Here is a 23,951-nt window from a genome sequence, read left to right as displayed (position 1 = left end):
CTACTGAGGGGCGCTGGTCACTTGGTACCAAAAATTCGTTCGAAGGACATCCACACTGTGCTCGTCCCATTTGCAAGTTCTACCGAGGGCGCTGGTCACTTGGGTACATAAATTCGTCGAAGGACATCCACACTGTGCTCGTCCCATTTGCAAGTTCTACCTGAGGGACGCTGGTCACTTGGTACCAAAATTTGTCGAAGTACATCCACACTCCTCGTCCCATTTGCAAGTTCTACTGAGGGCGCTGGTCACTTGGTACCAAAATTCGTCGAAGGACATCCACACTGTGCTCGTCCCCATTTGCAAGTTCTACAGAGGGCGCTGGTCACTTGGTACCAAAATTCGTCGAAGGACATCCACACTGTGCTCGTCCCATTTGCAAGTTCTACCGAGGACGCTGGTCACTTGGTACAAAAATTTGTCGAAGTACATCCACACTGCTCGTCCCATTTCCAAGTTCTACCGAGGGCGCTGGTCACTTGGTACATAAATTCGTCGAAGGACATCCAAACTGTGCTCGTCCATTTGCAAGTTCTACCGAGGGCGCTGGTCACTTGGTACATAAATTCGTCGAAGGACATCCACACTGTGCTCGTCCCATTTGGAAGTTTCTACCGAGGACGCTGACGCTGGTCACTTGGTTCCAAAATCCAAGTCGATGTCCACTTATACTGTATTCGGCCCAAGCATTTTTAAAAGCATACACTTAGTAATAACTGTGTCTTTCGCCCGATGTTAGATCACTGTAATCACTTGTATTTTCGTGCTAAAAATAAAGACATCTAAAATCAGGAAATTACTTTTCTAACTTTATAAATAATATTGAGTTATAGCTAAAATTATGAATAACAAATTTGGAGTGATACATCGAAAACAATTGTTCACAGGCCTAAAGCTCAAGATTACCGTAGTTTTCAAGATTATCATTTCAATTCATAAGTGAATGAAATGTTGGATGAATTATAATTAATTCTTTAATGTGTCACGCCTTCATTTGAATTTGAGGCCAATCGCACCATCTATTTGTTTATTCTTTGTCAATCCTGAATGAGTGTAGGTGACCTGTGTAGTCTTGATACTTTATAAGGTTTACAGAGGATCATTAAATTAATAGCCCTGTAGTCAGAGAATTTAAGGACCATAAATTTGAATTGAACTTCTAACAAGCCAGGGATTGGTAAAATTTTGGTCTGATTGTGTTGGCCGAGAGACAAACCCGATTGTCAGTTCCTACGCTGACTCTGATTGAAATATCGCAGTCAATCTAGAGTTATTCCCTTATGTATACTGGCTGGAAAGTGGACGCTTGGATGAATGAGCAAAGTCTGCACAGGGCAGTCTTAATCAAAACCTAAAAATCTCATGCGATTCGACTCATACAATACATCAGCCATTCGACAGTGACTCAGTCTACGGACTATAAAACCCACAATCTAGACAAGAGTGCTTGCTCTATTAGCATCTCGATGCGAACATTTGCGCATGCCAGCAGCACCAAAAGGTCTTCCGGAAAGGTAAGGATAGCCGCAGGTCTCGTAAAGGGTCCGGTTCGATTACTCCACCGATCGTTGGCCCAACGACCCAAAAACATTACTTTAGTTTAAAATAAGAGGGTTGTTGGCCCAACGATCAGTGGTGTAATCGGACTGATTTGTTTCATAAAGTAAAACATAACTAAAAATGGGTCGTTGGCCCAACGAACCGTATTTACAATTTAAACAGTAAATTTACAATCAAGGTTCGTTGGTCCAACGATCCAAAATTTACTTACAAATACTAATAACGTATATGGTTCGTTGGGCCAACAGACCCTATTGCAGTAACAAGTTAAATTGTAGAATGCAGGTTCGATTGCACCACTGTTCGTTGGGCCAACGACCCGTTTTATAATTTATAGAGGTTCTATTAGTCCCACTGGGTCGTTGGCCCAACGACCCGATCAAATAAAACATTGCATTTCAAATGAAAAGGGTCGATTACTCCACTGACCGATTAGTCCACTATGGACAAGGGCAGGCGGTACGGCAGCCGCTCTTCCTGCACTGTTGGAATTTTATCTTCATTATGAGCGTGAATACATTTGATGAAAATATAAATATATAACTATAAATGTTATTATAAATTATATATTAATTAAATGCAGGTATGAGGTAACTTGTACATTTTTAATATTTTTGTCGGTAAAGAAAAAATTACATTGGTTAATATAAACGTATATTTTAGTTATAATTTCTTCTACATCATTGACGTGACTAAACAAATATATGTTTATATAAAATTTGTATAAACGGCAAAATCGTGATTTAATGTTTATTTAAACTACATTAGTATCGATTTTTTATCATATACATATACATGTACAAGTAAAAGAACCGGCCAATTCTCTTAAAAAAGCCAATGTATAATGTTCTGAAGCATTTAAACATTTTCGTGTATCTGGTACATTTCTTCAGATGGATATAAAACTACATTTACAGTACATATTAGAGGTAACTATCAATCATTAAAAGCTTAATTGAGAATATGTTGCCAACTTTAAAATAGAAGCCTCTGAAGAAGTAATGTTGATTGTTAATGGGATGTGAGAGAAGGCATTACATTATCCTATACCGGGTATTCTATATGAGATAATCTATAAACGTAATGCACCTGTTAGACTCTTAGTTATAAGTAGAATAGTGTAATTTGTGGTAATATATTAGAAATATAATTTTATTAGTGATGTCGCAAAAAGAATTCAAATTTCACATGCAACTGTGAAAGTACAGTACTACTAGAGCTTTAATTTCCTATAAGTTCAACATTATTCTTTTGATGGGGTCTTCTTCAGTTTATTTCCAAGTTGAAACATGCAAACTTGAATTGATGTATCCGTGACAAACCTTGTTATAATTATTAATAGTTTTTAATGTGAAGTAAACGTTTTTCTTTGGCGTCTTCATTGTAGCTTTGTACGCTGTGATGGCTGAGGAGAAATAGTGATAACTATCGACCGTGACATGAAGTCGCAGTCATTTACATGATTTTATTAAGTTTTCATTGAGCCCTGTGGTTTACTTTTACAGTAATTTACATAATAAAAGATGGTAAACGGATTAGGTCTTCGGTTTACACGGCCGGTGTCATAACCAACTGTTTTGGTCTAACCGTGGAAAGCACCTTCCACCACAATATTTTTCCGGTTTAAGATCTGTTGTTTAAAGATAGTTCCCCACATAAAAACCGATACATTTGTAAGAATTTAAGTATCGTTTCGACGAGGTGTAAACTGCACAACACATCAAATATTATCAAATCATATAGCTCGTGTTTTAGTATTTAAGGTTATTTAACAACTATCGAGAAGTCTTCCATGAAATTTTTAAAACCTTCAAATTTGTGTACATTATTTTACATTTACTCTATATCATTGTCCAGTATGACTTAGACAGTGAAGCAGTGGACCTGTACAGAAGGAGAATCAATCGTGGCCATTAGGCAAACTAGGCGGCTACCGAGGACGACAGCTTTTAAGGGGTGGCTAAAAGAAAACAATTACAAGAATGTGTATAAATTACTTTACAGAAACCGAGCCAAAAAATACATAAAACAGGCTTGTGTCACTTTAAAATTCAACCTTTTATCATATCAAACATTACTTAAAAGTGTCAGCGTAAACCTTAGGTAAATTGAATATAGTACAATATAACCTTTGTAGTTAACCCTCTGAATGTGAAATTTGAAGACGGCAACAGTTTTAGTGTTGAGTTCGGAGTTGGGCGTGATGTGGCCTCGAAAAGCATATTGTCGCATCGCTTCTATAACCCCATTACTACTACTTGTCTAAACTTTTACTCAAGTCGGAGGATTGATCAGTCATTAGGCTAGTTTTTGAGGGTTTTTTATCGACTCTGTGTAATTTTTATTAGCGGTATCTAATGTTGCTTGATTATGCGAGCATCCCGTATGTAAGAGGACACGCTAGTGGATGCTGCCTGCTCTTCCGAGGCTCTATATTTAACATGGAGCAAAAAATTCAATGGAAAATAGGCACTTGACTTGTCTCAAACTTGATTTCTCAATCTTTCATTCCACAAACAGACTTTATAGTTGAACGCCTGGGGGTTTTGACTTCGGATTACAACTACAGTGAATGCATTTATATGGTCGATGTGGTATTTTGTTTTTCAGACTATAAAATTGCAATGTTTATCAAATTCTTTATCTAGGTTTTTTCATTCATTGTTTAAACAAATTACTATAAAAATTCATCTTTGAGCATCTAGTTTTGCTCTAAAAATGGTATTTTTTCAAATTATATGTGAAATTTCACCTAAATAGATGTAGAGAAACATCTATTAAGAACACCACTACTCTTTGTGTGTTTTTGATTATATTTAGGGTTGTCGGGCTCTTGAAATGTAGTAAAACGTGGAGGGAAGAGCGGAGCTGCAGGTGCAAAGTACAATGGAAATATGTAATATAAAAGATAATATACATGTCGCCTTATTTTCAGATTTTAGGACTGTACGTCCACGCCTAGTTTGACGAGGGTGGCTGACGTCACTTTTCTGCAGGGTAGGACAGTTAGTCCACGCTGATACCTGTGGACTAGCTGTCCTTCTTTTCAAAACTGACCTGGCCGTGCATTAGTTTTTCTACCTGCACTTATTCTTTATTCTGGTCAGTGTGATGCTTCCACTACATTCGCACAGCGTACTGCTAAAGCAGTAAATATTAACAACAGTTTACTCAAGCTACCACATATCTTAACGGGATTATATCTTAACGAATATCCATATTTCCATTATATTACTCTCTGATTAATTTGGCATTGTCCTAATGAATCATAAACATCTACAGTAAGTTTGTGTATTAGTTATTCCTTATATTGGACCATCGTTTGTATAATACTGTATATAACCAGTAGACACGTTACTCGTAGTACACGTTAATTGAAATGGATGGTTTTATTGTTTTATTAACATTGTTAATAGTTAAAATAACAATTTAGTTCATATCTAATATATCATTTTTAAAATTGTACCAAATTAAGTTAAATAGATACGAAGACAAAATATTTTATTACCTTAAATAGTGGCTCTTGGCATATAATCCAAACAGTAAACAAAACATCTTCCTACACAGACATACTAACTTACATAATAGTGACCTGATGTCGCTAACGATTCGTTGTAAATATCACTCAAACAGGAATTCGATGAACGGCTAAAAAATGTGTCTAGTTTCATTCAAACTTCCAATTGCTATTCATCTCTATATCCCGCTGCGAAAAAATTTAACGTTATTTCAAATAGTGATCCCGGAACGACAGGAGATAACATGTTTAATTACTAGCAGTTATAAGAAACTTCGAACGCACCAAATTCTTAAATTTAATTCTTAAACCCTATTAGTTTTATTCTCCTTTAAAATAAAACCGTTAAGCGTTAAAAGGTTTTAAAATTTGGGGTTTAGTTAATAAAAAAAGCCCTAGTTAATGTTGCTTTATTTTCTCGAACAAGGTACAAACAAACTTCTGAGAAGCCTACTTCTGTCAAAAGTCAAATAAACTATGCGTTTTATAACTATATAACAGTTATATAGTACATTCCTTTGATGTCTGCATACAGTACTCAACATGCATACTCAATATTTACTAAAGTTGTACAGTTAAAAGTAGATTTGTAATAAAACTTTTAGTTTTCTTATCTAAATATTTGTCTTACTTGTGCTCAACAGTGGTCGCAAAAAAATGTTTAAATAAGAAGTGTTGTTATTATCAAGCTTACTCTATGCTTTCACGACTAAATGTAAGGTAATTTATGATTGTGCTACTATAAAACAATGTTTACAACAGGACAATTGACTAAAGTTAACAGGCTCTTATACTATTATATAAATGTCTTGTTCTCTTTACCTGATTTTTCTGTGCATTCTTACGATATTTTAATCGTTGTTCTCCTAGTCGGAGCGAAAACATATTCAATAAACCAAAGACCACTATAATCGTTACAGACATTCTTAAGTTAGAAATGGCGTAACTAACCCTGACTTTATTTTATGTATATCATTTTGTTTCATTCTTTTTGCAGCTGTCTTATGTAGTGTACTGAAAACTATTTAGCAGATATAAAGTTTTAGATCTCGAAACATCCATTCAAGTGCTGCAGTGTGAGTACGACGATCTTTTGTCAACCCCTCGTCAAAAGAATCCCGTGAGTCGGACAGTGGGTCCCAGTGGCCGGGACCCGCCGGACCCACTGTCCACCCCTTAAGAAGTAGGTAAGAAATGCTTCCGGCAGTTTTATGATGTGGACCTACAGTCCGTTTTACCGTGTTACAACAGCAACACCACATCCGGACCCAATATTTACGTGTGAACATCAGGTGTCAGTCCGGTCACTGTGGCAGGCCTTAGCCATCTGCCAACTATGAATGCTACAATAGCGTCGTAGCCGTCCGTAAACTATGAATGTAATAATAGCAAAACCGCATCCACTCACAATATTGACTTGTGGACATTCAACTGTCACTCCTGACGTCATAGCGGGCCTTGGTCGGCCGCCAACTATGAATGCTACAATAGCGTCGTAGCCGTCCGTAAACTATGAATGTTATAATAGCAAAACCGCATCCACTCACAATATTGACTTGTGGACATTAAACTGTCACTCTTGACGTCATAGCGGGCCTTGGTCGGCCGCCAACTATTAATGCTACAACAGCGTCATAGTTGACTCTGGCCGTCCGCCAACTATATGCGTTATAACACCAAATTACATGTGAACATTAAGTCGCCATCCCATTCATTGTAGCGAGCCAGCCAAGTATGAGTGTAACAGCAATGGCCGCATCCGTAGAAAGTGCTTAAGCACAGAAAAGGTACATTATGTATAGGCTATGTTTAATTGAATTCCTCGAAAGTACGTTCCGTTCTTTACAATCAATACTAATACTCACTACCTAATCCAGTTCAACAACCAGTTCGACCTCCAAAACGTACAAGCAAATGATTCCTTTTCAAAACCACGGATAGTCATTAGTAACACAAATTTTCGTCACAATCACATCTGTCAGTATGAAACATCTCGTTGAATCAAAAGTGTGTCCTTTAATAATACACACACGTGAATTACCTGTTTGGTTTGGAATTTATTGATTTTATAACGGTAGTTGTTTACCGTGACTTGGCCGACGCGACAGTAACTGTCCGAAGCGATGCAGTTGATTGGTTGATGTGCCAAGCACACGAGCACGATGTGGTTGCCTATGATCTAATGTGACCTGCTCCCCTTCAGACGTGTAAGAAGGTATCCATGTCATAACTAACTTACTAGTACACTTCTAAAAATCAGATATTTCTTGCCTTTCTGATCATTAAGTACAACTTATTTTTCCTAACTAAAATCCTAACTCAACTACAGACAGTTGGTTTTGAGGGTCTTCAGCCAAAACAACAAACATAATTACAAAACTCTTCCGTCTAAAATACAAGGAAAGGTATTTCAAACTGTTCTTTGTTTGAAGTTTGTTTTTGACGATGCAAGGATTGTGAAGTAATCAGGATGCTTTTCCGGATATTTTCCTGGAAAAATGTCTGGAAAAATCCTGTTCCCTTCATTTCAAACTGATTCAGCAAATTATAATACGTTTAAAAGCTTTTCGAATATATTGATCGCATACTTCAATATTTCATTTCCTATTGTTAGAAACTTGGTAGCACGATTCCTGGGAGACCAAAGTGGACCAACATAAGTTCTGGACAATAGGTGCAGGATGCAGGATTTTTACATCTTGTAGTTGAGTCGGTCCCCGGAAGTTCAGGGTTTATCACAATCTCCTTAGGTCTTATCATTGTGACCTCAATTTAAGCACGGCGAGAATGCGTATCTAAAACTCGTAGTCTTGCAAAAAGAACTCGTAGTCTTGCAGCAAAAAATCGTTGTCTTGTAGCAAGAAATCGTCGTCTTGCAGAAAGAAATTTAAAAAAAAAACGCTGGAAGACAACTTGCAACGAGACCCTTTGGTCTCGAGACGACCTTTGGGTCTCGTAGCATTGTGTCGCTAGTGGTGTGCAGACCACTGACTTCTTCTAGAAAAGAGCCGTGACAGACAAGGAATTAATGAAAGTTCTTCGAGGCTAACAGATAACATGAATTAATTACTAGGGAAAGCAGGAGAAGCGTTGGAAGGATGTATTCGCTGGACGATTGTTCTTAATTATTTAAACGAGTTTACGCGTTTATGGAGAAATCAGGATTCAGGCCAGGTGGACATCGCCGGGCAGATCCCTAATTAATTAGCGTAGTGTAATTATCTATAATTTGGGCTACGTCAGCAGGAAATCTAATTTATTTATATGTATTGATTACGTGTCCGGATATACGGAAGAGGCAAATCAAGTAGTTTAATATCATCACTTCCGTTCCAAATCCTTTTTTGAACCACCAGAATTGCTCGCTGGACACTATATGTCTGCATAGAAATACCAACAGTACCAACCTCATAGCTACAAATAGCAATTATTTGGTAAAACAATCCGACTTCAGTTTAGGATCCACCAAGGCCGTGTTGGCCCTACACCACGACCAGCCGGTCTGCACCAGTAACCGAATAGACGAAACTATTGTGGCCAGTTCGCCTCCAGGCCAAGGCCCCGCGCGGACTTGCCCAACAAGGAAGGAACCGGCCGGCGGCGACCGTGATATAACCCAACTGATCTAACCTGTCTGCTTACATGACCATCCTTCACTCTCTAATCATATCGTCTCATCATGCGACTGGCGAATCCCCACGAACAGATGACTTAACTTACTGTTTACTGGGTGAGCAACCAAAAACTGTGGTAGCTTTAGCTTTATCCAAGGATCTTTATATTCGAAATGGACTTTACAACTAGCAGATCTATAAGTGATTTAAGTAACATTTAAAACTGGACCAAAACTGCTACTAATTTCGTTTTATAAACCTATCTTAAGGATTTAGTTTACTAGAATCAATAACAGAGTAATTTTACTAGATTATAACCTCACAAGAATTTCACATAATAATGTAACTTTACCAGTATACATGATAGTCACATATAAAATTGAAATCTCAGGGTAATTTTACTTAGGACATTTGGACTCTCCCTTGTTTAATAGTATCAATTGAATAGGAATTAATCTTATATGTATTTTTAGTAGCATACCAAAATAAAAACAATAAGACATTACAGCTCCAAGTTTCTGCAAAAAAATCGAAATTAACATAATCAAATTGCATTATTTTAAAAATTGTAGTGAAAATGGTAGTTATCTCATGTGATTTTTTTCCATAATATAAATATATAAAATTTACTATTTAACCAAGCAATAAAGAGGGTTTTTTAATACTTAAAATACTTGAAAATTAAATAAAAACGAGAATTACCTATAATCCTGAAATATACAAATATTTTACTTTTTAATTCCAACATAGACAGAAAAAAGGTACATACATCTGTGCACATAAAAGGTTAAAACCAAAGTATTTTTATCCTATTTCAAAAATTGAAGCAATGATGGATTTGTAATAAAATTGTCTACAAAAATGTTTTTACAATTGTAATTTTAATATTACAACCTTTGAATGGTGCTATTTTAAATAGAAGTAGTTACAGCTTGAAAAAAAATCTTCACAAAGATAGTATTTCATCAAGGATTCTTTTCAACAATAAAAGCTATTTTAAAACTATTAATTCTACTGTAAAGATCACATACAGCCAGAGATATGTTTAATGAATTTATATAAACCTATGGTTATATGATGACTTACGGTTTTATGAACAATTTCCGGAATGGTTGGTAAGAGTTTGGAAACACCCTGTATAATAATCATCAAAACTCTTAAGATAAAATAATTTAGAAATTATTTAAACATACATTGGATGCAAGACATTGTATTTTAGAATGAGTGTAAGCGAATTAGGATATGAAACACAAAATTTCTAGTCTCTTGAATGAACTAAAACCTGTATTTTTTTATACTGAAGTTACAAAACTTACTCGGGGAGGATCTCACCAGACCAATTGTTTTTCCGTGGATAAGCAATCTAAACCTCAGCATACCTCATCTGGACAGTTTTGTCTGCCCTCTCAAGCTTGAATTTTAAATCTGTTGATCTCCATCTTAATCCATCAAAAACTAAACAGACTATATCCATACTTTTAACTCACACTGTATATCTACAAACATTAAATAAGACTTTTCATTCATTTTGCTGCGTTTGTCATGTAACAGATGCCAATAGGGAAGTAGATTTACCAGCTAGAGTAGTTCTAGAGGAATAGGCTGAGTTGTGTTATTTTCAATCTTGATCACTTGAAATTTTATTCTTCTGCTTCAAGGACAGTAGCCTACATATTTACAAACCTTAAAAAAGTATTGTAAATATTTATCCGGCACATGGAATTGGAGACGATATAAAATTTACTCAAAGTAAAAGAAGTTCTACAGCTTGTTTAAAAATAAGAATTGTAAACTAAGCAAGTGTGCGATTTACCGTTGACCACAGACATCATTAAAACGTAACTGTTGGTGGTTTGCAATTTAAATTGATTAACTGTATTTAAAACAGTGCCTGAAGAAAAAAACAATAGGTCATTTATAATTAGCATTTTTAATTCGCACTATAGCGAAACGCTTCTTGTGAAACCAATTTACAAACAAAATTGCTTGTAAGAAGAAAACAGGACTGTTGTGGACATTTGTCAAGCTTAAGTTTTAATAAGCTCAAACTTTAAAAATTTGTAATATGATTTCTACAGTAACTGGCTAGAATATACCCTTAAACAATCACATAAAACAAATGGTATTAACTTTTGGTGCAGCACTTTCTCAAAATATGTATTACCACAGAATACTTTCAGATTTCACCTTTTCCATTTTAAACCCCAACATAAAACAAATGGTAATAATGTTCTGCATAAACTTTCTCGAAATATATATTGTGACAGAGTATTTCTAGATTTTACCCTTTCAATTGAAACCTACATCAAACAAATGGTATTAACTTTCAGTGCAATTTTTCTCAAAATATGTATTGCCACATGTATTTCAACTGTTCCATTGAAACCTTCATAAGAAAATGGTATTAACTTTTTGTGCAAGCTTTCTTGAAATTTATGTTGCCACAGAATACTTTCAGATTTCACCTTTTCCATTAAAACCTACACCAATCACCTTTCTCGAGAATCTAAAAGGGAGATATAGCAGTATTGCAAAAAAACTTGCATGAACGGTTGGTCTTTCTAGAGGCTAGTCACAAATGTTTCTTTGATAACCAAGGCCAGTGTTACCGGAGGAAACAGAAAAAGTTAAAGAAGAGCAAATAATAAGAAAAATATTACTGAATTACTGTTTTTAATTCTAAAACTTAATTTTACATATCAAATACTTCATATGCAATTACTTATTTGATCCATAAAGAGTACCACAGTAATGCTTAATGCCACAGCATCTAAATGGGTTAGTATCTTGGTAAAGTTGCCGAACGAGAGTACAGTGTTATGTATTCGTACCATGTGGATCAATATAGTAAAGTGGTGTAATGTTAAGAATTGACCGCACTTGTGACCATCTTGATTTTAGCTCCATAAGAACAATGATAAACCTCAAATATTTTTACTCTTTTATACTTGACTAGCGGGCCCGGCGCGCTTTGCTGCGCATTTCAATAATTTTTTGCAAAAGTTGCCCGCGGCTTCGCACGCAATTTCCCGTTGAAAACAGTACACTATATTCACTTATTCTTTTTCTATCACATTCTAAACATTGCTGAGATAATTGATAGTCGTTCCATCGTGAGCCTCTTGGGCGTATTATGAAGGTATGTACCATATTCCTGCCTCTATCTAGCTGTTACCCACGGCTTCGCACGCAAATCTTAAGAACCGAAGTCCTTATATTACTTAGTAAATTTTTTTTTTACTATAATAAATTTTAGATTAAATTAGTTATATCTCCGATGCCACGATTGAGCTTGCTTTGTTGTCTCGATCGAGAGAATATGTACACACGGAGTTTTGAGAACCATACTTCTGTCAAAAAAAACAACTAAGGTTGATTTTATAACATTCTTTATATTTGTAGCCAACGTAAGATAGTAATTATGATATCTGCATTACTCTTCTGATCAAGCATGAGCATGGTTTATATTAAATAAATATTGCAGTTAAAGGTGAATTTTTACGTCAAATTTGAATTGTATTATCTGGATAGTAAAGTCTATGTTTAACAGTGATTGCAAAAACAGTTTAAACAAAATTTGTCGTTTCTCTTAAGCTTACTCTATGCTTTAAAACTATAAGTGTAATATATGTTTACAAAGAACAGCTGATTAAAAATTTGAAAAGACGTTAACATATGTTTGCTGCAATGCATTTCTTATGGGTATTTCTGTAACCAGTGGGGCGGAATCCTGAATCGGGAAAGGGATGGGCATAGCTTATAAACCTTCTCCGTGGAAAAATACATATACGTACAAATTTTCATCATGATCGGTCCAATAGTTCACGATTCCATAAAGGACAAACATACAAACATTCATTTTTTATATATATAGATTATAAAGAAATGAAATATATTCATTTTAAAGACATACTTAATACGCATCCCAATACAATAGATATTTCTGTCACTGTATTGGTTACTCAGAAAAAAAACCTTTTTTGTACTTCATCGTTCAAATACTCAAAAAGCACGTACATTAGATGAAAAACTAAAAGTATTTGGATTTGGATCTAATTCTATGAAAACAATAAGGGCTTGAAAGTCTCTGAGGTTTTTTCTTATATTGTTCTTATGGGTTGAAACTGAAGGTTGTTTCACTTCAGCCGACTCCTAAGTGTGCAGTCCATCCGTTCTTACCCACCCCTACCAAAACGAGCACTCCAATTGCTTTAAGCATACTTTCTACTGAAACTTTTTTATTATATGTTATTTTGGCTTCATCTCACTTCACATGATGATGTTTAGAGCGGTGTGATCACCATATCTTGAATCGTTTACACTTTATGCAAGTTTAACTTTATGTTATAATGTTTGTACACCTGTAGAATAGGGTCGGTACAACTTCTCAAAGCGTTGTATTTCTGTTATAACAAATAATAATGGAAAATTTCCACAATCCTGTCAACCTATCAAATTTTCCACCAATAGTTTTAAACAATAAAACTGTTTGTACAAACTGCTTTAATATGACAATAAACAATACTGGAAGCCTAGCCTTTGGTTGTAAAATATTTACACCTTTACCTTTTTCTTTTAATACATAGTATTGTTTAATAACTAGCTCTAATTATAACTCCTAAATATAAGATGATGGATTATATGATTTTGAGTTTGATTGGTAAAGAGGGCTTGACAGCCCTAACTCCGCCTCTTTAATAAAGGCATTTTGCATTTCATGATTACTGAACTTTTTCATATATAGAGTATTCATCATAGTTTATGCTATAATATAATTTTGTACTGTCTATACTGTAGTTTGCAAATGATAACCTTCACTTATGTGAAAATAAACTAATACTCGTCAGTAGTGTATCGCTATTAATTAGTAAGGAGACGTATTATTTTAAAATGTTTAAATCACGTTTCCCTTAACAATAGGGAATTTTACACAGAATTCACAATTTTTAAAAGTTAATACCTTAAAACAGCTGATTAAATGGTGAAATCTTGAAATTGCTTTCTCTCAACGTTACTAAATATTTTTCATTAGTCTTATGCGTAACCATAATGACAACAAGAAAATAGAAGAATAAATAAATTTGTAAACAAACAGAGGTCATATGAGAGATTGTAATACATGTATGAGAGCGGTTTGATAAGGCAGTAACTTTTTTAATTTCCCGCACAGTAAATTTAAATGCAACAGTGCTGCCGTGTAATCTATCAGTGGACAACTTTGTAACTTTGAGCAATATGCGTCGTGCAGCTGGTGTTTGATAGCCGTTCAAAGCAGATAACCTCGTGAATTTTCATAAAATTGGAAAAAAAGTTCATTTTGTGTGCTGATTAAGCATTACTTTTTATGTAAAAAATCCTTCAATGAGACTAAGGAAAAACTTGATAAATACTACATGGATTCTGCAACTTAAATTTCAATGATTAGGTAGTGGTTTACAGAATTCCATTGTGATCGTACCAGCACTAGTGATACCAAACATTTAGATCGCCCAAAAGAAATGATCACGCCATAAATCGTGGATAAAATCCATGGAAAGATATTGGACAGTCGGAGAATGTAAGTGAGTGAGTTTTGGCACCGTTTTGTAACTGTGGACGAAACATGGATCCATCACAACATGCCAAAGACCAAGAAACAATCAAAACAGTGGGTTGTTCGGTCTGAACGTGGACCAAAGAAGGCCAAGGTGAGTCTGTCAGCCAACAAGGTCATGGCCACAGTTTTTTGGGATGCACGGGGTGTCATTCAAATCGATTACCTTGAGAAGGGTAAAATGATCACCGGCGAATATTATTCAGAGTTTTTGGACAGACTCGATGTTGATTTGAAGCAAAAACGAAAGAGGAAAGTGCTGCTCCATCAAGTCAATGCTCTTGTACACACTTGTCTAGTCACAATGACAAAAATCCATGAATTGGGCTACAAACTGCTACTCCATCCAGCATATTCTCCAGATCTAGCTCCCTGTGACTATTTCCTGTTTCGAAACCTAAAGAAATGCTCGATGGTAGGAAATTTGGGTTGAATGAAGAAGTCATTACTGAAACAACTCCTATTTTGAGAGCCTTGGGAAAACCTATTATTTGGAGAGAATAAAAAAAAATTGACTAAATGTATCAAGCTAAAAGGTGATTATTTTGAAAATAAAATGTTTATTTGCCATAAAAAATTTGTTTTATTCAAAAAGTCACTGACTTATGAAACCGCCATTGTAAATTATTCATACAGTAAAAGGAAAATATAATAATGAGAGTGAGTCTATGTTCAAATTGGTGACAGGGTCCAAGTTATTCTTGCAGACTTCAAATTTTACAACTTCATTTCTATATAGACAAGTATAGGTTCTATGATGGAACATGTCCAATCAATGAATTTGGCTGAGCATCAGTGAAGTACTACGCTGACACAATTTTTTTATTTTTTTGCCAGGGGCTGTAAAAATTTATTTTCTGTATGATACCTGTCTGTCTACCTGACCACAGGACATATCAAAAATGAAAGGAGCTATAGGTTTGGAATTTTGCATTCAACCACAATAAAACCTGTTTTGCATGAAATGTGATGTAACATATTCTTGCCTTGTTTATTTGTATTAGAAGATGATAAATGGATTAAAATATTTATCATACACGTGATAGAGATAAAGAGTTATAATTGATTGTGCAGTAATTAACAGCAGAAAACCCTAGTGTTGACTAGAATCTAATTATTGATTTTAATTGACTGTACTAAACCTTTTCAGGGGAAACCGTCTAAAACCATTTATAAATGTTTACGTTTAAATGAGAAATATTTTTGTTGTATTACATAAAAGCATGAACAACATTCTGATATGACTGAATCAATAAAGAAACCAACATCAATAACAAGACTTTACAGTCAACATTGAAAATACCTATAGTACTATATAACTTACAACAAATACAAACCTCTTATCAATGTTCTACATAAGAGAAATGTTTTACATTGCTTTAACTTATTTATCAACTCTCTACTACCAATAAATAACCTGGTTTGTTCACAGAATGGGAATATGAGGTTTTCTTGAAACTTTGATTTGTCATCATTTTGGTTAGGGAAGAGTCATTTCTAAATTCCACAGTTAATCTGTATTCATAAAACTCTTTAAAATAAGGAATCACTTAAAGAAGATATACATTTGTCATTTTTAGTTACCCAAAAAGTATCTAAAAAGACCTAACCATTCCAGTATCTAGATCTTTAAGAAATGTTGATACTGTGTAAATAATAAAATTAATCCACACACTATCTAACTTGTAAAAGCAGAAAATTTGTGTAACACTGGCACAAATTAATTATATTTTCAATACAGTAAGTTCCAATCATCCTTTGGCTTAACCGTTACGTCGCCACTCGAGGATTTTAATCACATCTAAATAGAAAAAAATAGTACTTGCCGATATTTCTCCTATACTAGTTCTGTGGTATCCTTCATGAAGTCCAGTAAAATGGACGGGACATATCGTATCTTACAATTGCAACAAAAAATAAAATTTTTACAGGCAAACTTTTCTGACTGTAACAAACAATAATCTCACTGTTCAAGAGTAAGTAAAAAAAAAAGAAACAATGGGCCACACAGATGGGATAAATGGTGGCAGCATCATTTATACAAAAAAGAGAGATTGAACTGATGTTGAGTAGATATTTATTAAAAGTGATGTAACCCTACATTCATGAAATCTAATGGACACAAACAATATCAAACTATGATTTATTTTCAAGTGTGTGTGCAAATATTTTATTCTAAAGTACGGACTAAATCATATATTTTCCTATGAGTTTAGTGTGTATTCAATAAATAAGGTATGTTGTTACCAGTATTTTAACAAAGTTCCAATTAAGCTGCCTATTGTGATCAACTTCACAGTCATCAGTCGGTGCAAATAAAACTTTTCTCAGATAACATTAAGCTCATTGGTAATATTTTAAAGCATTGAGATTGTTGTACAATGATGATTTTCATTTTATTCAACTTTTTCCCCAATCAAGCTTCGGTCCCTATATACATCTTATCGCTTTATGACAAGTACCATACTTGTCTATAAACCAGTACAAAAATTAAATAAACGCTAATATTAAAATTACTTCAGTATATACAAAGTACCTGCATTGTGTCTAAAGATTAAAAATTCTGATCTCCTTCAAAGGTTAACTTCAATACCCTCAGCCCTGCATCACTCAATTTATGAAATCCAGCCAAACCGTGCGGATAAAGCCGCAAAGAACAATCATTTATCAGTTTTCCATAGTCTGAGCCTTACTAGTGTTCCATAGTTTGACTCGCACTATCACATCACATGTCAAGTCCTCTAATATTCCCCACATATTTCCAAACGTTACATGTACCCAACACTGTATGAAATCGATTCAGTAACATCCACTCTTTCAAAGGAAGGTTCACGAATCTAATGCACTTGTTGGGTATGAAACTAAGTATTTATTACAACCCCTTCTCAGGATGTCTTCCAACTGAATTCGGGAAGATACTCATTCTCAATCAACTGGGAAGCTGAGCGCAAGGAAGGGTTTATCAACAAAGAGAGACAAATAAGATTCAACAACCCTGACTGGTGCCTCTTTAAAGTGAACTTCAAGTGGAATTACATAACACATCACTTGAAACCAATAATGGTGCCACTAATGCCTTCGTGAATTAAGCTGTACATCGACCTCCTGTCACTTGGATTTTTGGTTAAGAAGGTGTAAACATCAAATTTTTCATGATTGTGTGCAAGCAACAAAATAAAATTTTAACACATACGAGAACGTTTGTGTAATATTTTGGTACAAATTAACTGTTTTCTTAACTACTTTTGCAATACTTTTCTGAATTCTGGTCGATATATACGAAGTGTTATCAACTCGAACATTTAAGATGAAAATATCTATATAATTATTTTACACACATAAATTATTTTGTAGATATTAAAAACCTATCTACTTCCAAAATACTAACAGATACATTGAAAGTACAACATGCAAGGTGATAAATTTGACTGCAACATGGCTGGATGGATGATCTGATAATAGAGCAATGACAACCTCAAGCTGTGTGGCTTGGGTCCAGTTGATTAGATAAACTGATAAGGCCTTGGACTACATCCTGACAAGGCGATATTAATAAATTGCAGTGTTTTGTGTTTTTCGTTATATTTATCAATTACCTTACAGATGTACATTACAAATTGTATGATAAATTAAAGATAAGAGAGAGAGATAACTGTAATTATTGAGTGGTGTGACCTAGTTACTAACTGCTCTAGATTTTTCCGTAACATTATATAATAGCCCGGGAGTATTTACAAAATTCTGTATCATTCATCCCAAGGGTTTAGGTGATCATAAGAAAATACATAAAGGTCCAAAAATATATGATACATGCATAATTTCAACAATATTTTGGTACTTTTTAACGGCAATTTCATAGACGCTAATTGACCAAGAAAGTTCACATTAGTGTCAACGTTCAGCTTTAAAAGTCCTGTAATTTGACATACTGGTACACAATAGTGACAATAAACTTATTTTGTTTTCCCGAAATCAAAAAAATTATTTTTTGAAAATCACAAAAGACCTCTTATTGCATTTATTTGTATACTACTCTGTTTTATATACATAATTTTCAATAAACATTGAATCACAAAAAGTAATTATAAGTTCCACTGGGACTCGAACCCAGATCTCTCACTTGCCAGGCAAGCATGTCACCACTACTATACACCACAGAACCCTTACTTTTTATGATTCAGTTATTTAGGATTTAACCGTTTCTGTTACATATGTGTTTAAATAAGCAAACTAACACATAATCAGAAGGCCAAATACAAGTCAATATGTATATGCATATATAAACAGGGTGTCCGAGAACTTTCTACTAATATATTCAGGTATTATTATTCTTAGACAAAGACAAACCTAAATATAATATTAAAACTTTTAAAACTCAATAATTAGCCGAGTAGCCACAATTTTGTTTTTTTTTCCCTTAAAACTATTTTTAATTTGAGAACAACTTGTCAACTTACTTTTGCCTTATTCTGCCCGTCCTCATGGGCCACTGGCCTGTGCGAGGATCTTATCAAACAGAATAAGGGGGAGAGTCGATACAGTACAAGGTGGATGGTACTGATAAAAAGTGCAACGGTCACAGACAGGATTCGAACCTGCGCTATCTCTAACTCAGACTCAAAGTCCAGCGTCTTAGACCACTCGGCCATCGGCACTCCCAATGCACCTTTATAAACTAAAGGCTTAAATTACAACAAAAATTTCAATTTTTAAAAGCTTTATTTTCAAAATGGCGGCTTCTTAAAATCTTTAAGTGTAAATATCTTAATAACCACATACAATAAAAAAACCCACAGGTGCATTACATTTACATTAACATTACATTTTAGGTAGATATCTTAATTACAAATCCAATACAAATAATCTCGTAAATAATAAAGTTACCATTAACCATAAAACACAGTTAAGAAACGTGATAAGAAAAATACTATTGCATCACAAAGATATTATTAAAAACAAAACAAAACAAAAACTAACACGTTTTCATCTTTCAATGTTATTTTATTTAGTTTTCTGCACTAAACAATTTTTTTAGATTCAATAATTTTTAAATTAGATAATATTATGATTCAAATTTGAAAATGTGTTTACACTTTGTAAGATCATGTTACATTCTATCTTAATACACATAGAATATATATATTTAATAATATATATTTTTTTAAATCAATTAATCAGTGTTGGTAGAGGCTGCAGTTTAGTAAGCGGGCACAACCACAATCGAATCAGGGAACCAAATTAACGATTATAGCCTAAATATCTAAACTAGCAAACACAAAAACATTTTAATTTGAGTTATTTACAATTAATTATTCCCAACTATTTCAATGAATTAAATCACAGTATTGTACAAAATTAATTCAAACAAAATTAAATCATTTCTATTTGAGTAATGGAAGTACAAGCCACAAGTACAACAGTGATAAACAAGTGTTATTTGTGTCACAACTGTTAGACATCTTTTATTCTTCAAAATAGCAAAAAGTATGTAACTAAATCTTATACTGCTTCGCTTGTAACATTTAATAAAATACATGTAGCCTAGCCTAGATAGATTTTTATCATTACTTGTTTAAATATAAAAAAATCTCAACAAGGACTATACTGTAATCTCAAACACCTGTAACTTTATTAGATTTAACATTTTGGTTTTGATACCTAATTTAAATAATCAAAAATGTTGAGTTGATTGTGGTGGTGACTGCTTGTGACAGTGCAGCATCAGTTCATTATATCAATGGGTGTAAATAAGCAATACAGATTTCCAGCTTTGTAATTGATTTTTTGGCTTTTTTCATTTCTTTGTCAAGATTATTCCTTTAGATACAACAACAAATAATTAGACGTGACTTTTTTACAAATACCAACTGTTTGATAAACACCACTTCAAACACTAGAGATGGTCAGATGGATTAAAAAACAGGTGAAAGTAAAGATAAAAACTTAACTTCCCTCAAAAACAGTTGGTACCCCTATTCTCCCCAGTCAAACTCCCTGCCCTTTTTGCATGTGTTTTATATATATATATATATATATATATATATATATATATATATATATATATATATATATATGTATTTGTATATGTATTTGTGTGTATATATATATATACACACAAATACATATACAAATACAAATATATATACACCTCCATAGTTGCTATTCACAAAGAAACCATAATTCCTTACAATAGAATATAAAATATTGCACAATACATTAAGCAGCTGCAGTATAATAAGTGAGAAACATCTCAATCAAAATCATCAATATTCCTGATTACCCTAACTAAACTACCAAAATCAAGAAGTCAAACCGAATTACATTATAGGTATTTTAAATTGCAATATAGACCTAGTTCAGCTATTTTCATACCTCAAAAAGTAATAATTTAAAGATGAATAAAAACCTATCTAGTGTATGTATTTATAAAATCTCATAAACAAAACTGTGCATTGTTTAGTTACTATTTAGTATTTTGAAGGATAAACACGTGTGTGACAGCTTGTAACACAAATAACACATGTAGGCTACATCGCCATTGTACTTGCTGCCATTAACCCCACTGGTACCAACAATTTTGCTTATGATTAATTTGGAACAATATTGTTATTCAATATTTTAAAAAGAACTGGCAATAATATAAATAACTATAAAAATGTAAATAACTGTAATTAAAATGTTTTTCTATTCAAATTATGTCTATGTAGGCCTATTTCTAATCGAAAATTTGGTACCCAGTTTTGATTGTGGGAACGGCTTCTTACTATAATGCAGCCAAGGGCTACAATATAATAAGCGGCCACCAACACAATTGGATTATGGTTATCGATTTTAAATATCCAATACTATCGAATACGACATTTAACGTATACATATTCATAAATAATCATTGCCAGCTTTTTTTATTTAGACTAGTGACATCATTGCCAACTGTTGCTAGTGATGTCATTACCAGCTAGTGTTATTTTGTTTATGTAGGAGAGGAGAAGGCTAGTGACGACAGGCACAATGATGATGAATATGCAGATATTGGTTCAAAACAATTTTATAAACACTGAGCAATGTTTTAAATTGTTACAAGATTATGATCTAGCTCCTTTTAATCCGAATTGTCCAGTTTGTATTGACGAGATGAAAACTAGATTTAAAGGTGAAAATCACAAGAAAAGTAAGAACAAACATGACTTATCTAAAACGATCTTGAGAAGACTTTTTTGAACATTCTAAATGTGGTATTAAGAATAAAATGAAAAATTATGCACTATTTTAGTTGAAATCAAACAAACTATGACTTTTAGTTATTAATGAATGTACTTTTGACGGCATCAGTACCTGCCATGTAAATGCCATTTCAGATTGGCTAAAGTAATGGTAAATTTGTACTACACTGCTCAAACGTCATTTAAATCTATATATATAAAAATGAAACTGTTCGTGTGTAACAGCATCACTCACAAACGGCTGGACGGATTCGCCTAATTTTTTTTTTAATTTGTTCGTCTTGATCTGTAGAAGGTTATAGGATACTTTTTATCCCTTTCCCGATTCAGGATTCCGCCCCACTGGTTACAGAAATACCCATAAGAAATGCATTGCAGCAAACATATGTTATTAAGTGAAAGAGTCTTTTCAAATTTTTAATCAGCTGTTCTTTGTAAACATATATAATGCGACAAAAAATATATTTATATATAAATTTCTTTACACTTATAGTTTTAAAGCATAGAGTAAGCTTAAGAGAAACGACAAATTTTGTTTAAACTGTTTCTGCAATCATAATATATAAAAATGAATGTTTGTGTGTTTGTCCTTTATAGACTCAGAAACTATTGGACCGATCACTATGAAAATTTGTATTTTTCTATGTAGAAGGTTTATACGCAATGCCCATTGATGTAACTAACCACCAGGCTGTACTGCAAGATATAAAAGTTATCAAAGCGCCTGCACATTATAAACTGCAATTACAACACAGTAGTTACGTATATTAAAATATCCAAACACTATTTGAAGGCAAAGAAATATACGGGCAAAGCTTAAGAGACGCGTGCGAAGCCGCGGGAAACAGCTAGTATAGATTATTTTATGCAATCTGAAACAAATACATTTATTTTACATATATACTTAAAAGTATAGCTTCACCATAATATGATTTTTAAAGTATAAAACTTAATTCAGTTCGCTCAAAATTAATTCAAAGTAAAATCGTGTTTAGAAATATATTTAAAATTAAAATCATGTGTTTCGCTATTAACTAATGGCGACAATAATGTTATTGTTTTGTTGTAATTATATTATTTATATACTATATTTTAATTTCTAAATTATATTAATATTTATACGTTAATTGCTAAGATTGAAAACTAGCAAAACCATATTGTTCTTTGAAATATCTATTACGTTATTTGGTCCGACAGTTTGTTTTTAGTCTTTTACAGTTTACTTCCAGTCGTTTGGATAGTCATGAATATCAATGATTCGAATCATTCGATAATTATCATCCAATTGTGTTGGTGGCGATTATTATACCACAGCCCAGCTAAGTAGCTTGACCTATGTAAATACGATATCTAGGCCTACTTATGTTTGATCAAGTAAAGACTAACTTACCCATTAAAGTCCAAACGAAACAAGATCCCACAGCCATAATGAGATGTTTGAGAGTACTGCAGTAAAAGTAGTATTATCTTCAATTCTTCCTCAGAACATGAAGAACTATGGTTTCACAATAAGTCTTCAGTAGCCTAATTATAAATAGTAATATTTGTAATCATTAATCAATTATATTCACCTCAAAATTAGTTGAGTTCTAAATATTTACTTGAAAATGTTTTTACTAGGTTCTGTGTAAAAATTCACATTCAATCATGAAATAACAGCAACACTGGTAATTGTTTATCAGTCAATTAAAAAGGGATGCTCAAAGAAGAGAATTATATGCTACAAAAGTGAATTGACCATGAGCACAGGCTTCAACGGGAAAATTAATCAAGGACGACACAATTTAAAGAAGGTTAGGAAGAGCAAACTTGACCAGTGAATATCCGAACACAAATATAATCAAATAATATCAACATTAGCGTTAATAACTAAACTAATAATATCAGAGTCTTCACTCCGATATTCACGTAACCGATCACGAACCAAAGGCAAGTAAAATTTGGAATTCACTCCCGTAGCTGACCTTCGTATCACAGAGATGAGATAATGAATGGATTTTACTCAAGACTACGTACAAATGTCAGTCGTTGCAAATGCAGATGGAGTGGAAAGTAAGGTAGAGAGAGGGGGGGAGAAAAAAAATCAAGCAGCTGTTTCTTGTATTTATTTTCACCGTGACTGGTACAGTCCATAAGTTCATTTTCCCATACTTAGAAATCACATTATACACCAAAGAGTAAAAATATAGGTATACATAACTACAACTGAATCAATGTTTAACTACTTCTTGTTTTGAGAGTTATATGTAATAAAATAGAAATACAAATTGTCATTAGAGTGTTGTGCGATTATTACAAATCGAAACAGATATCTTTTGGGGAGGTAAACAATAGCGGTAAAATGTTTGTATAAAGAATAATGCAAACTTACCAACACTGTACTCGTTTCAGGCCAGGCACACGGGACGGTGCGTTTCCAAAATTCCTATGTCCATGTGTCAACTCCG

General features: G+C 33.6%; 1 protein-coding gene across 2 annotated transcripts in view; it reads right to left on the bottom strand.

Moving 5' to 3' along the window:
* The window catches only part of LOC124367681 (NADPH--cytochrome P450 reductase), a 95,065-nt gene extending 71,523 nt beyond the window's left edge, over positions 1-23,542 (bottom strand). For both annotated transcript variants that reach the window (XM_046824700.1, XM_046824701.1), the window contains exon 1: positions 22,895-23,542. In XM_046824700.1, the coding sequence (XP_046680656.1) occupies positions 22,895-22,931 (37 nt within the window). In that variant the 5' untranslated portion in view covers positions 22,932-23,542. The remainder of the gene's footprint in view (positions 1-22,894) is intronic.
* Positions 23,543-23,951: the final 409 nt, after the last annotated feature.

Source organism: Homalodisca vitripennis, chromosome 8 (genome assembly GCF_021130785.1).
Source record: "Homalodisca vitripennis isolate AUS2020 chromosome 8, UT_GWSS_2.1, whole genome shotgun sequence".
In the NCBI taxonomy this organism is placed as follows: domain Eukaryota; kingdom Metazoa; phylum Arthropoda; class Insecta; order Hemiptera; family Cicadellidae; genus Homalodisca; species Homalodisca vitripennis.
The sequence above is the reverse complement of the archived record's forward strand: the minus strand, read 5'-3'. Positions and strand labels throughout refer to the sequence as shown.